The sequence below is a fragment of the Perna viridis genome, chromosome 5, assembly GCF_037379345.1.
Source record: "Perna viridis isolate PV_CMFRI_1.1 ecotype Kerala chromosome 5, ASM3737934v1, whole genome shotgun sequence".
In the NCBI taxonomy this organism is placed as follows: Eukaryota; Metazoa; Mollusca; class Bivalvia; order Mytilida; family Mytilidae; genus Perna; species Perna viridis.
In genome coordinates this window covers 23,735,490-23,749,996 of record NC_142449.1, presented here as the reverse complement: position 1 = coordinate 23,749,996, position 14,507 = coordinate 23,735,490, and the positions used below count along the sequence as shown (strand labels likewise).

At 34.3% G+C, this 14,507-nt stretch overlaps 2 protein-coding genes across 7 annotated transcripts in view; one reads left to right on the top strand and one right to left on the bottom strand.

Moving 5' to 3' along the window:
* Positions 1 to 3,433: 3,433 nt before the first annotated feature.
* Positions 3,434 to 9,736, bottom strand: LOC148616585 (uncharacterized). 3 transcript variants are annotated; one of them, XM_088583806.1, is made up of 2 exons: positions 9,494 to 9,736; positions 3,434 to 7,241 (listed from the first exon to the last, which is right to left on the bottom strand). In XM_088583806.1, exon 2 carries the CDS (start codon positions 7,099 to 7,101, stop codon positions 5,671 to 5,673), a length of 1,431 nt encoding a protein of 476 aa, XP_088439932.1. In that variant the 5' UTR covers positions 7,102 to 7,241; positions 9,494 to 9,736; the 3' UTR covers positions 3,434 to 5,670. The 3 variants fall into 3 exon arrangements, with proteins under 3 accessions (XP_088439932.1, XP_088439935.1, XP_088439934.1); XM_088583809.1 differs by lacking the exon at positions 9,494 to 9,736 and adding an exon at positions 7,633 to 7,706; XM_088583808.1 differs by lacking the exon at positions 9,494 to 9,736 and adding an exon at positions 7,399 to 7,569.
* Positions 9,737 to 9,903: 167 nt separating this feature from the next.
* LOC148616584 (short transient receptor potential channel 4-associated protein-like) overlaps positions 9,904 to 14,507 on the top strand; it is a 26,974-nt gene continuing 22,370 nt past the window's right edge. For 2 of the 4 annotated variants that reach the window (XM_088583803.1, XM_088583802.1), the window contains exons 1-3: positions 9,924 to 10,099; positions 13,144 to 13,305; positions 14,108 to 14,221. In XM_088583803.1, coding sequence (XP_088439929.1) covers positions 9,998 to 10,099; positions 13,144 to 13,305; positions 14,108 to 14,221 — 378 coding nt within the window. In that variant the 5' untranslated portion in view covers positions 9,924 to 9,997. Of the gene's footprint in view, positions 10,100 to 13,143; positions 13,306 to 14,107; positions 14,222 to 14,507 lie in introns of all 4 variants that reach the window. The other 2 variants (XM_088583804.1, XM_088583805.1) reach the window with 2 other exon arrangements.

Below are 14,507 nucleotides of genomic sequence, written 5' to 3'. Positions count from 1 at the left end.
GTTTTTCTTATTCAGATGATGCTTACGTATTTTTTCCATGTGTTTGTATACATATTCCAGAGGATCACAAGGGTTGTTCTCGTGTAAACTGCTGACAATGTTCAAAATTCAGCTACAAATAAGACCATAACATGGTATCTGATTTCTTACCATTCGAAAACTAGCATTATGATACAGGGTTTGACACATGTCATACAGAACTAATGAAATTGTCTTATTTTACCGAGGACATCCAGTTCGTATTGGATGTCTCTGGTTTTACCAACTATTTTTCATCAATTTCCTTTTCAGAGATAATTAAATTGCAAAGTAAATATTTACCTGAACGACTTCTAGGTAAAACAAATATATCTTTCTCGCATCAGTTAGTTCTCAAAATGGTTTAAGTGTTGTAATTACTTTATTTGCTCTAGAAATGATTAAACTAATAGAATTTCAAAGGAATTTCATCAATTAGAGATTATTTTAGACCTAACATGCCAATTAACCGATAGGCCTAACGAGATAATTGGGAGTTAAATTCTTGAAAGGAGACCTAACCCCACAATTAATCATCGATTCTTGATGCTGAACCCGGGTATAATACTGATGAAGTGGTTAGATATCCAGAAATCAATGAGGAACACATATAAGTTACAAGAAGACAGCTTGTATTTACGTAATAGTATTTAGTCTTCAGATTTTTTTTTCTCGTAAGGAGGAACAAGGCCATTTGTAGATAGTATCTCGTTAAATTTTGTAGATTGGTCAATGAAATAATAATCTTATAATTAACTATATTTAAACATGTGGCTCTCTGGTTTCGTTTTCAAAATATTCAGACGTTAAATGCGCCCTTTTTACAATAGATTGCTTTGGAAAGTACACTGAAAACATTTAAAAAGTTTTCATTTAAATTTTAATTTCAATTCATCTTACAAAGATATTGTCCGCAGTGAAGGATAGAAAGCAAGCTTGCTGCAATACCACCTATTCGCATAGTGGCATTAATCATATGTGGATACTTAAAAATTCTAAAGGTTTACTTCAAAACCTAAAATCCTGCAGCTTTTCGGAAATTAGTTCTGTCCAAACTTTCGGCTTCTCAACTCTTTACACTCCGTTATCACAGGGTAAATTGAAATCTCGTTTGAATGGACTTATTCTTAAATCTTTTGCTGTTTCATAAAAATTATGTTGTTCTTTGTTACAAATCCACATATTTTTCTAAAACATCGCAGAAGGGCAAAGTGTGCTACACAGAAAAGCGGGTTTACGGTGTGCTTGATTTCCTCATTAATAACATATTTATCACATTTGGATGATCTATTTTTCAACGAGTTGGCATTCTAATGGGCACTAACTGTGCTCATCTCCTAGTCGAATTGTTTTATATTCATACGTGACTGAATTTCTTCAGAATCTCGTAAAGAATAAACATTTAAATGATGCTAAATTCTTTAACTTTACATACAGATATATTGATGATGTATTGTCCATCAACAACCCTTCTTTTGTAAATGGTAACCATCAGTATGTCTACCAGAGCTCGAGATAAAGGGGACTACAGTAGCAGCGTGTTCTGCATCTTTTGTGGACCTACATCCCGAATATGACAAGTGGTCATCACGGCACTAAGATTTTTGATAAAAGAGGCGAGTTTAATTCTAGAATAATAGATTTTCCTTGCCTGTGCAGCAGTATTCTTCATCTCCTGCATATGGTGTTTATATTTCACAATTGATTTGCTACGCTAGAGCAAGTACTAACTATTCTGTTTCCTTGAACGCCACAGATATCTGTGTATCAGACTCCTGAATCAGGGGTATGAAAAAATGCGTCTTAAAGGGTCCTTTACTTTTTTAGATATCAGTTCTTGGTTGAAAAATACTCAGTTTCTATTTAATGAGTAATGATTGTTTTTTATTGTTTTTTATTTTTTGTTTTTGTTTTTTTGTGTGTGTGTGTTTTTGGGGGGATGGGGTTGGTGGTTTTTTTTTTTTTGTTTTTTTTTTTTTTTGGTGGGGGGGGGGGAATTTTGTCTTTATGCTGATGTGACCGCTGATTTACCGATTATAACTTGAGCACGCAATGCTGTTTAATCACCACAAATATATTCACGCCGTAATGGAAGAGGGGGGTTTTACACGCGTTCCATGCTTTTTCCTACTGCGTTCTAGTCAATGAAATAGAAATAAAAGATTTCAGGGTTAGAAGGGTATAAAAAAAAATCATCCAGGGATATCGACTAGACAAAGAAAATAGACACATTGTAACAAAGAATATGAAATAACCAAAATAAGACGCATATAGGAACGAATGTACGTGAGCAACCGAGATTCCACTAAAGACTTTGAGCATGTACCAAGTGTTTCGAAGGAAAAGCGTCCTGCAATTTTCTAGAAACACCCACTGATTTGATCACTAAAAATCGCATCCTAGTAGACGTAAGAGGAAAACTGTGATACGGTTCTCACGATGCAAACGGATATACCATATCGACCCACGAGTTCATGATGACCATATAACTTTACATTGACGACTTTAATCTTGTAGAAACATTACCCTGTTTCAGAAGTCATGTCACCACTAGTCTGTTTCTCTTTTTACTTAATGAAAATTGAACAACTGTGATCAATGTACCCTTCAAACCTGTAGTGTTGTACAAATAAATGTATATTAGACCCCGTGCAGGTCCGGGTGTCAAAAGAATAGGCCTGCAGCAGCGCTAAGCTTGTCGTAAAAGGCGACTAAATAGTGCTCAGAAACCTAGCCGGGGGCTAGGCGCTCTGCCCACAGAGCAACTGGGATGTGTGCCCCAGGTGGTGGAATGTGGTACCCCTGGCATGTTACATGCTGGGGTTGTCAGGCTATAATACGGAAAACCTGACCGCAAACCATAGTGGTGCACCGTGTTGGGAAAGATGCCACGTTCCTCGCACGTTAAAGAACCCTGCTGTAGTATTCGATAGGAGTAGGAACCTTTGCGCTCCGCCACAGGAGGCTAAATTGCCCGACCTTACCCATCCCCCCTTTTTCTAGTGGCAATCAAAATTTGTCGACCCTATTATCCTTGTGACCCATCCTTTTTTTATCATTTCATGTTCATTTTATCATCCATTTCATGTTCATTGTCTGAATATAGCTGAAATATTGCTGCTCGGACGTTAAATCCCAACAAACAAACAAACAAACATGTTCGAGCTCTGATTTCCAATATACAACTCAACATGTGACCCCCTTCACTCCCACCACCACGAGAGCTTTATAGCGTCTTTATCATCGTTTCAATGTGGCTCTACACGGGAATGACATGAAATATAAAAAAAAACTCTTACATCATCAAATCGTTCATTGTTACCTCTAATATTCTCAAGTGGAGAGGTGCTGTCGTGTTGGAACTATCGTACAGAATTAGTGATAGTGAATTACTTGTACATACACACACAATCCGTCAACAGAAATAACATGTTTATTTAAATAGAATATATTTCATTGACATATTACTAACAAATAGGAAAATTAAAATTTCAGAAGGCACTAATATACTAACAATAATTAACATGATTGCACGATGACTTTTAGAATATCTACGTATTGGGACAAAAACATGTAAAACCAGTAATAATTCAGTTTAGTGTCGATATGGAGTCTCCAAGACGAAACATCTTGTTTTGGACTTCTTAAAACAATGAAAAAAGTCAAATCAAACCATTTGCATCTTGGCATGGAAGTACATACTTGTATCAAAGTAAAAATAATGTAGGACTGGCCATGTGACTTAATCCACAGTAGACTAGAAAAGAAGATGATTACTCCAAAGCATTAGTCGAAAATTCGCGTTTGAGAGAGTCCATTATCAATAATATTACTTTCAAATACATAGTGTTCAAATAATTCCACAGGGATCATTTTGGAAGAGCACATGTATATGTGGAAAATTCCAGGTAAATTTTGGAGTGGCCTATTCAATTGTGTCAAATTGATCATCAAGATAATTTTTTTTTTCAATAGTCTTTTTTACATCAGTTGATTTAGATTTGCCGAGTTCCATAACAAATCATGGACTATTGCCCATTCATCCTTAACCCAAACGTGTTCACTGATTGCTGATATTTTCAGAAAGTAAAACTAAGTAGTTGTGCCGTCAGGATTCTACCTGCACAGTAAAAAGAATTAACGAATTAAGCCGTAATTAGAACAAAAATCCAGTTTGTCAGCATTTGTGATTTAATCACATAAGATTAAATAAAAGATTCAGAATTTAAATATGCTTTTGGCTTTGTTGGACAATACAATGAAACATTTTGGCACTTTACAGTGCTTAAACCATATTAGTCATGTTCACCTTCAAATAAATTCCCAGATAAGATTAAACAGTAATTACGTTCACTTGTTCGACATATGTACTTTAAGTTTTAGTGTTTTTAAGAATCAGGAAAAACGGGAAAAATCAGAAATATGCATGTCAACACCCACCGATCTGATAATCTAATTTCACTCAAGAATGTTTTCTCTATTTGAAAAGACCATTATTTGATCTCTGCATCATTGGATTTTCTCAGAAATTTTACAATAGAGTCTTAGAAAAATGAGGTTTTTGGCAGAGTTATCTGCCCTTGAACTGTTCTTTTTCAGTGCATTTCAATGAAATTGTAACGCAATGGTCCAGCATGATATGGAAAATTTTGTCTATTTTCCTTGATTCTGATGGTGCAAATAATCAAATTACACTATCAAAATGATAGGTTTTTTTCATACCAAGTTTCACTTACTGCCTGATTCTTACAGAGACTGACAATTAAAGGAAAAAAGATTATCAAAAGGTATAAAAGAATCCATTTAAATTATTTAAGGTGCAGTGAGTATTGTAGGTTAGAATCTAACCAAAAACTTTCCTCCTACATCTACACATTGGAATGCAATTTAGAACAATTTTAACAATATAGTTTCAAAAACATATTATTGCACCATGTTCAATTCTTAACAAATAGTTTATACAATACATAGCACTTAGCATGATACAACATTCCTCAAACATACACCACAGTCCGCTTGGCAGACCGTGATATTGCCCGTATGAACATAGACACACTGAAACGTCTGCATGATATGCAGGAACTACATGTACAGTTAACCAAACATTTATTGTCCCTCCTTTTCGCAATGAGAAACATCCACTTTATTTTGTACCCGTCGACCTTAAAAGTAGGTTATTGAGGTTGACTAACGATTTTCTATAGAGAACAGATAACTAAAATATTCTGAAAACTTTACCAACATTTGGCATGAGTTGCAGAAGACGCGCCAAAATACTTCTACTTCCGAAAAAGTTCCTATATTCGTCTCTTTTTATAAGCATTCGAAATATACATAGCATTTGTCAACTTATTTTGCCTGAATTTTAATGAAATATTTAATTATACCACGTACACAGCTTTAATGTGATTAATATATGCTACGGTATAGTCTTCAGTCGACAGCTATTACTGTATATATAAAACAAATGTTTGCGGACCATGGATTGTAGACATACCATAGCATGTTGCAGTTGTATATTTTGGAGCTAACATGTATCTCATAAGCAACAATACATTGCATTTACTTAACAAGAAATAATAAGCAAGAATCTCTCACCAACCTTACTTTTTTATGTGGGTGCTACTTTTGGTAAAAACTTTTAAAAAAAAATCAAAGCCACCTGTGAGTTGTTGTTGGCACTTCTATGCGTTTACCGGCTATTTCCGGAAGCAAGGGACCTACGCCAGATAAAGGATCTTTTTTGGTAGGAACACGTTTCTCTCCCTTTATCGGTCGGATAAATTCCTGTATCGCACTTTTTTCACTACCTTCGCCGCTGTCACAAATTGTTATAGTTGTTGGAGAGTTATAATTTTTGCTTGCAATAGTCCTTCTTGTTATCTGTTTCCCACTAAGTGTGGTCAGTAATGATTGTCGTGTAGTTTCGATTGCCATTTTATAGGAATTGAGAGTTTTTTCCAGATCTATCGTCGGAAGATTCATGTGTGCACCATCGTTTCCAGATGAAGTTGTGTATTTCAGATGAGTAACTTGGTTATTGTTCTTAGAATCGGCAGTTGATATTCGTGATATTGGGTTAGTTCTCTCTGAGGGTCTCAACTCTTTGGTTCCTATACTTTTAGCAGTAAACGTCTCATCTGGTAGTGATTCTTTTTTATACGGACGAGGAGTTGTATCTCTCTCCTTTCCTTTTTCTTTCACTTTCGGTCGAAATAAAGTCCGTGTCGTATCTTCTGGAGGTTTCCTTAGTCTTGTATCATTTTCTATTTCTTGTTCTAGAGCACTGATTCGTACAGAAATGTTTTCAATGTAGAGGTCACTTCTAGATTTATACAAGTCTCCTGGTAAAGGGGCACTTTTGATTTCTGGAATGAGGTACCCATCATCATCACGTTGGCGCCGATGAGTCAACTCTGGGGAGCGCGAATTTACTTTTGTGCTTTTAGCTCTATATCGAGGGCGATCAATTTGAGATTTTTCTTTATGTTTCAGTCCAAAATCAGTTTGTTCTGATTGAAAGTCTAAATCTGACGGTCTTCGTTCGTTTTCCTTTTTAGGTTGGTTATCAAATTCGCGTTTCAATTGACGTTTTAGTTCCTTCTGATAACGTTTACTCTGCCAACTCAACGATACCTGTTCAGGTTGTTTCTTATTCACAGTAAACCATTCTTTTTTCTCAATGCTTAGAAATTTCATCGTTCTATAATATCCGTTATGAGGTACATATCTATAAGTTACTTGTTCAACCATGCCCTTCCAATGGAGGTATGGACCACTCTCAAGCTCATCATTAACGCATCGCACTACTTGCTTCGGTTCTCCATCGGAGTAGTTCGTTCTCTGCCATTCCGGCACCCGATTATCGATGGGCTTAGACCTCCGCTTGATGACAAATGAAGTTTGGTGAGGGTAATACCTAGGGTGTGAAATAATCGGTTTCCATGGAGTTACGGCCTCAAACCAATTGTCATTAACACACTTTTTAAAGTTAGCACTATCTTCATGTTTTGATTCTTCGCTGAACTTTGACAGGTTGTTCACTAGAGATCGACTTTCGTTTAAATGCAAGTCTGTTGACATTCTGGGAAGAACCTGTTTCGGAATTAAAATAATCCAAAGTTGTTATTTTTGTGGTCATCGCCAGAATCATGCAATTTTTTTCTAAACTGAATTTCCGGTCGTGCAATTTTACTTATCCTTCAGTTAAGTCGTGGTTTGAGCTGAAATGAAACAAATAAGACTTACTTTTAACATGTTTAAGTAGTTGTAAAAACACTCATAGAGCATAACGCTTTTACATCAAGACAAATCTTTAAATGACCTTCCCATTACGCTTATCTCCCTGAAAACGAAGTCTGAATAGACATAGTTTTTTACCTCTTATTGTAATTACTCCAATAAAAAGTCATCCGTAGTTAACTTAACCACTTAAACAAAAGATACCAAGTCGCGAAAACAATGTTGAACGGGCTCCCACAAGTCACCAAAATCTTAACAAAATACAATGAACATGAGATAACACAAATCAAAGTAGGACAAGACGACAAGTTGTTGAAAAATTCATAACCTTAAAAATGCTACCTGATATAGATCAAGTACAATTTAAAGTACCTTTGTCTGAAAACAAACGTTGTTTAAATCATTAAACGGAAAATAACAGACCGACTTCTACAAGACCTAATGCAATCAGACGAATGAATAATAAATGAACTGTATAATATCCAAAGAATAAAATGAATGTAACACGAGCGAAATTAGGATTAATCATACAGGTATAATTGTGAATGTAGATCAAATTATATTGGCATTTGCTATTGTTATAGGTAATTGTATCCATGTGTTTCAGCATGGAGTCGGAAATGCGTCAAGGATGATAGAGCACACTGATTTTAATTGCATTTTCTGTTATTGTTTCAATAGGATTTCATAATATAAAATTGGGTAATCAATTCTGGATAAACAAAGCGTTAAAACATTGAGAAAAAATTGGGTTGTTAAAGTAGAGCATGATTTGGTGTCTAATAAATTAAGTTCAATCTACATTGTTATTTCTTTTTCATACAAATATACTTAATAATAATATACTATAAATTTCTGCTTTCAGTTCGTGAACCATATAATTTTAGTCAATACTGATTGTACAGCTGTCAAGAAAGTACAAGAAAGTGCACATTTTCAAAGATGGGATATTTAAGAGTTCTTCCTAGGATAGAATACTGAACTACATGTATCTACTCTTAAAATTACATCAGTACATGTACAGGGTCTTCATACTCAAGTTTTTGTTATGAATTAATTGCGGTCTATACCATGGTAGAAAAAGGACTATATTCTTTTTAGATCAAAACAGAGTCTTCAAAGTTATGTTCTTCAAAAATATCTACCTAGATACATATTGGACCATCTGTTCGTGGACTGATTGATATACTCCTAAAACACCGAAGGTCAGAATTCCTTTTCTCCGGGTACCAAGTTAGAAAATATCTTGCAAAACAACATCTAGTATTGTTGGAGTATGAATGGTAATGTGTCTTAAGTGTAAGTGTTTGTAAGAATCAGGCAAAATGGGGAAAAAATCAGAAACATGCATGTCAAAACCCAACCGATCTGACAATATAATATCACTCAAGAATACTTTCACTATTTGAAAATAACCATGATTATTTAATCTCTGCATCACTGGCTTTGATCAGAATTTTTTCAATAGAATGTTAGAAAAAAATGAGTTTTTTGACAGAGTTATCTGCCTTTGAAATGTTCATTTTCAGTGCATTTCAATGAAATTATAACTCAGTGCGCCAACATGATATAGAAAACATTGTCTTTTTTCCTTGATTCTGATGGTGCAAATAGTCAAATCACACTATCAAAATGATGGGTTTTTTCATACCATGTTTCACCCATATATATACAGGTACAATGTACATGTATGTCAATTACATATAATTCGTCCTTCTCGGTACTATTAACACTTTAGAGTTATAAGTTTTAAAAAAGAATACGATAGGTTCGATTGGGAGTTTCCTTTGATCTATGTATTTTTACTTAACTTGTGTTTATAATTCTAAGCATGTGCCCCTTCCTTGTGTTATGCTCCGTGTCTCTTGACATACGTATACCAACCTTAATATACAAGTCAATGAAGCTTGTAAACGAATCATGATGCATATATGTGTGTGCGTCGTAAAATATTTAATTGTGTAACGTACTCTTTTGACAGACATTCTAACTAAACTCCAATTATTAAAAAAAATCAATGTTACTATAAATACATTTTTTTAAATATAAAAGTGTGCATGTGGCAACACATAAAATATTTAAGACATCATATATAATTAATACTTTTAAATTTAAATGGCAGAATGGTAGAAACTTTCAAATATAAAATCAAAGCTATCGATTTCAAAATTATCGTGTCTTAAAAACTACATACTATATTATGCAAAATATATTGTTTATATACAGTACTCACCTAGTCACTATTAGTACTATTAGCGTATATACAATAATACATGTATGTAGTGGTAGCCATAAATTTATATTTGAAAAATCCCACATTAAATCCGGAACAAACACAAGTTTTATTCAACTATCTGTGTATGTTAAGTATTCAATAAAAAACAAATCAGTCGTCCGTCACTTTGATAAATGGCATTTAATTTTCTCTCCATGACCTGCGAAGCGTCACATCTCTCCATGGGCAACTGATATTCACCGCTTACATCAATAAAAAAGAACAACGATTGGATAGTTATGTGACGATCTTTTTATACAGTTCCACTAAATTTTATATTTTTGTGTCCCAGCAATATTAATTAAAAGATGTCTATGAATATATACGGATCTCGGGAATTAATTATATCATAAATTTGTAATGATATAAGCGACTAAAGGAAGTGCGTGAGAAATAGTGCGCATGTAATTTTTACCGCCGAGCTTTCTCAGCTGTTCATTGAAAGAGAAAGCAGAAAAGATCATGATACGATACAAAAAGTCACATTATCTCAACCGAGAATCAGTCTTTCTAGCACACGAACAATGGCAGTACTCTGGCAATGGCTTTAAACGACTCAGTCAGGTTGGTAATTGAAAATGAAATCCCCCAACCTTCATTTTGACTTTCACAAATTTGTTTTTGTCTTTATGGTTGTCACTTTGTATGCATTTCGAGGAAGTCTAGATTTATTCACTAAGCATGCCAATGATTAAACTTTGTGGTTGATTGACTGCTCCTTTCTAATGTAGATTATTATGCTGAAAACATTTTTACAAAACAGGAATTTGTTTTATTCATTGGGAAGACATGTACAATGTATCAATATAATGAACATAAGCAGAATATAAGAGCTTCTTCCCAATTTGGTTTTCTTGATTTATCAATTTTCTAACAGATATGAAACATAATTTTATTCGATTACTAACCTGGCCCAAAGCCAAGCAAAGGGAGACATTTGGACCAAACTTAACATCAAAACACTAAACATCAAAAGTATAGGAAACATTTCAAGCCAATATAACAATAGCATAAATGTGATGAATTAATTTGACAAAAATCCAAGCTGGGAAAGAAGTCATAGCCATCGCCACTATACGTCACCTAAGTTTCATGATGTCTTCTTGGATGGTCTCATTTCTTTCTTAGGAAAACCTCTTGGACTTCATCATATTAGAACCAAACTTTATTCTATACCTCTCACTTTACTACACTCCCATTACAAAACAAGTCTTGACACTCCTGTTTCTACCCCCATCTCATCATTATACAGACTTGTTGCCATCATTTTGGATATTGGTTTCCACAGACTCTTTAAACCAGTTTGTGTGAAAAGTGAAGATGAAGAATAACGATCATTTCTTCCACTACCATTTGTCAACAAAGATCTAGATGCAATTAATTTGACTAACATCCTCCATCACAAAAACGTTACCAACAAAATTCCCCCATATTTCAAAGACAAATCCATACCAATTATTTCATATTCCTATACTTCACCCATTGCATCCAAAATTTTCAATTATAAAAGGCTATTGCAGAACCTCGAGATTGAGGACTTCAAAGCTAAACCACCTGACTGTTCTTGCAGAAACTCTTCATTCAAATATGGTCCTTCTGGTCATGTCGTTACAGGAGATTTAACCATCATCGAAAACGAATCTCTGCGTAATATCCTTTGTTGAGGTCCCAAGTACCGTGAACCATGTTCCATAAATTGGAATTATAACTTTAAAGTTCTTATGGATGCTGTTGAAGACTATGCAAGAAAATGGATAAAACGAGAACAAGAAGACATTGATTCTCTGTCAGAGTGGTTAAAGGCCATGAGGTCTATAAATTTGAAACAAATGAAAGTTTTAAGTAGGTCAATGAGTGCCAAGGCTACATCGGTTTTCAAAGACCTTGATGTAGAAAAAACATTGTCTACAAAACATGACAAATACGTTGTCGTACCAGCAGACAAGGCCCAAAACAACAATTTTTTTGTCTGCAAAATGTTTTACATCCAATGTTTATTATCAGAGGTAGACATAGAAAATAATACTAGTGATAAGACCTATACTGCTACCACACTCTCCAAAGAAGAGATTGAGGAAAACCATAAATCTGTGCTATCCTCTTTTGGTCTCTCTACCAAGGACGATGATTGCGATATACTGTCTATGTACTGGATTCCTAAACTCCACAAGAATCCATACAAACAATGTTTCATAGCTGGATCTGCAAAATGTACCACCAAACCTCTTTTAAAACTTAACTTCTATACTCACAACTGTCAAAGAGGGTCTACAGTCCTACCACAATACTTGTTAATCTGTAGTGGTATTAATTCAATGTGGATTCTGAAAAATTCGAAAGATCTCTTTGAGACAATCAGTTCCAGACTATTATCTGAATATAATAGCATTAAAACCTATGATTTTTTAACACTGCATACTTCTATTCCCCATACTCAGTTAAGATCCTGACTTAAAAACATTGTACATCATTGTTTTTTCAAAAAAGATGGTACACCTAGATATAAATATATAGTTCTTGGTAGAGGTTCCTCATACTTTGTAAGAAATAATTCCAAATCATCTTCCAAATATACAGAGGAAGATGTTTACAAAATGCTGGAATTTCTAATTGACAACATATTTGTCCAGTGTGGTGGACATGTTTTTCAACAAATGGTTGGTATTCCAATGGGAACAAATTGTGCTCCTTTACTTGCTGACATTTTCCTTCACTCTTATGAGGCTTATCGTTTAGCTAGATCCTTTAATCTCAGTTTCCACTATATAGATGACATATTATCTTTAAACAATCCTAATTTCGGGGATTTGATACATCTATAGCACCTGCGTATGGAGTTTTCATATCACAACTCCTACAAGGTTGAAGTCATCACTACAGAAGTTTTATGGTCGTCATCATGAACTCGTGAATCGTTATGGTGTATCCATCTGCACCATGAAAACTGATTTATTCAACTGGTCATAGTTTTCTTTTCCTCGTTTGTCTACCCCGGACTTGACTTTTTATGAGCAACTCGGCGGGTGTTTCTAGAAAAACAGAGGACGCTTACCCTACCAGTGCACCTGGTCCATGCTCCCAGTTTTTAGTGGAGTCCAAGTTGCTCATTTTCTTTTGTTACTTTGTATGTATGATTTTAGTTACTATATGTTTTTTGTTGTGTATGTCTGTTTTCCATGTCTGGTCTTTGTCCCTGGATTACATTCTTTTGATTAACGCTATAACCTTGGTTCCCTTGATTACTCTTATTAACTATTTAGGTTCATATTTACAGTACATGAAAATGCATTGTTTTCTAGGACCAATTTGGGGAATTACATATAACTTCAGAACCAAAAGTAGGCTTTTTCAAATTTTTTTGGGAGCTGCTATATGTACATGTATAAATACATTTCAATCACCACTACATGTGTCAATCTTCAGCCGCTGAGTGATGGTCAATCCTTAAATTCTGATTCTCAGCACAGACAATTTATTAAAACAGGGTATGTTGTAATTGTTTGTAAAATGTTCTTTTTCAGTGCATGTACAGAGATTATACAGGGTTAACCAAAGTGCTTAAAATAAGAAATTACGTTATTTACGTTAAGTTTTCATTTATTTGGCAGTTGCCTGACCATGTTATGGATGAAGTTGGTGAGGGTAGTGGCATTCCAGAAATTGTAGCAGAATTAGATTACTTTAGTGTTAGCGCAGATGCTGATGATGAGCTTTGTTTAGAGAATCTGAAGGTATTTTTTGTGACAGTTGAGTGTATTATTTATAAAAGTGTAAGTAACTAATTTTAACTCCTTAATCTTAGACTTGTTACTCTAAAAAAAAATCTTGCATGATAGGTCGATTAGTGTCACAGATCTGTTCAATAATCAAATCTTACTTGAATCCTCCTTCACTTTTTAGTATTTAAGCCAACCATGATCTTCACTGTTACTCCTAATTTTTAACCAATTTTCCTAGTCTTAGTCAGACCATACTGTTGCTGATATTAAATGAATGACAAGTCTATTTAAGTGCAACCTGGTATTGATGTATATACAAGTACATAGTAATGTGACAAAATACGAACAAATTTTAGAGCCAGTCATTGAAGCTTTTGATACCCTGACAAATTACGTTGTGTACTAAGCAAAATAATGTTAAGATGATTCCAGTAAGGCAAACCCAGTAAGTGTCACCAGCCTTGATAGGCATTCAGTCCTATTTGTATTTTCTACTCACAAAAAATATTGTGTAGCACAGGACTGGAGCGAGAATAATCTTCTTGTCTGTAGTACCAAACCTTCATGAATATAAAATTTTGAAATTTGTCATTATGGTTACCTGTGCTTTTAGTTTATGTAGTCCTTAATACATAGTTTTTGGTCAAGCTTCATATTTGCAAAGGTTATTCTTTTTGCTTCTTTCAAATTTATGTCATTGTGAGTGTAAAGTATTCATGAAGTGTACATGAAAGGAGTAAATACATTGAATACTGTATATACATACTTGTTGTGTAGTACATTGTATGTATGTAGGTTTCTGTTAGGATTTTAATAGAATTTTTGTACTCATACATTTTGTATTGTTTTCTAGACTCTTCTGGGAAATTTAATGAACTTTGAACCTAGACGTACTAATGAGGAATCTAATGCAGATGATGAACAGCAAAAGTATGCCACCCAGTTTTATGAACATGGTGGCATTGAGGTAAGAAATAACATCAAAGAGAAAGATTTAAGAATACCACATATTGTTAGCATATTTAAAGTGATGTATACATGTATATGTAGCAGTGGTTCCCAAGTATTTTTTTTCCTTTACGAAACAAATCTTTATCTTTTACAATAGCAAATAAATTTTAACCAGACTGAATCTGTTTTGGGAAATTTTTTTATATTAATTTTACCAGACTGAAATTATTTCGGGAATTTTTTTTATATCAAATTGTATTAGTCTCATTCTCTGGCATTGTTGAGCACAAGTGCACACTTAA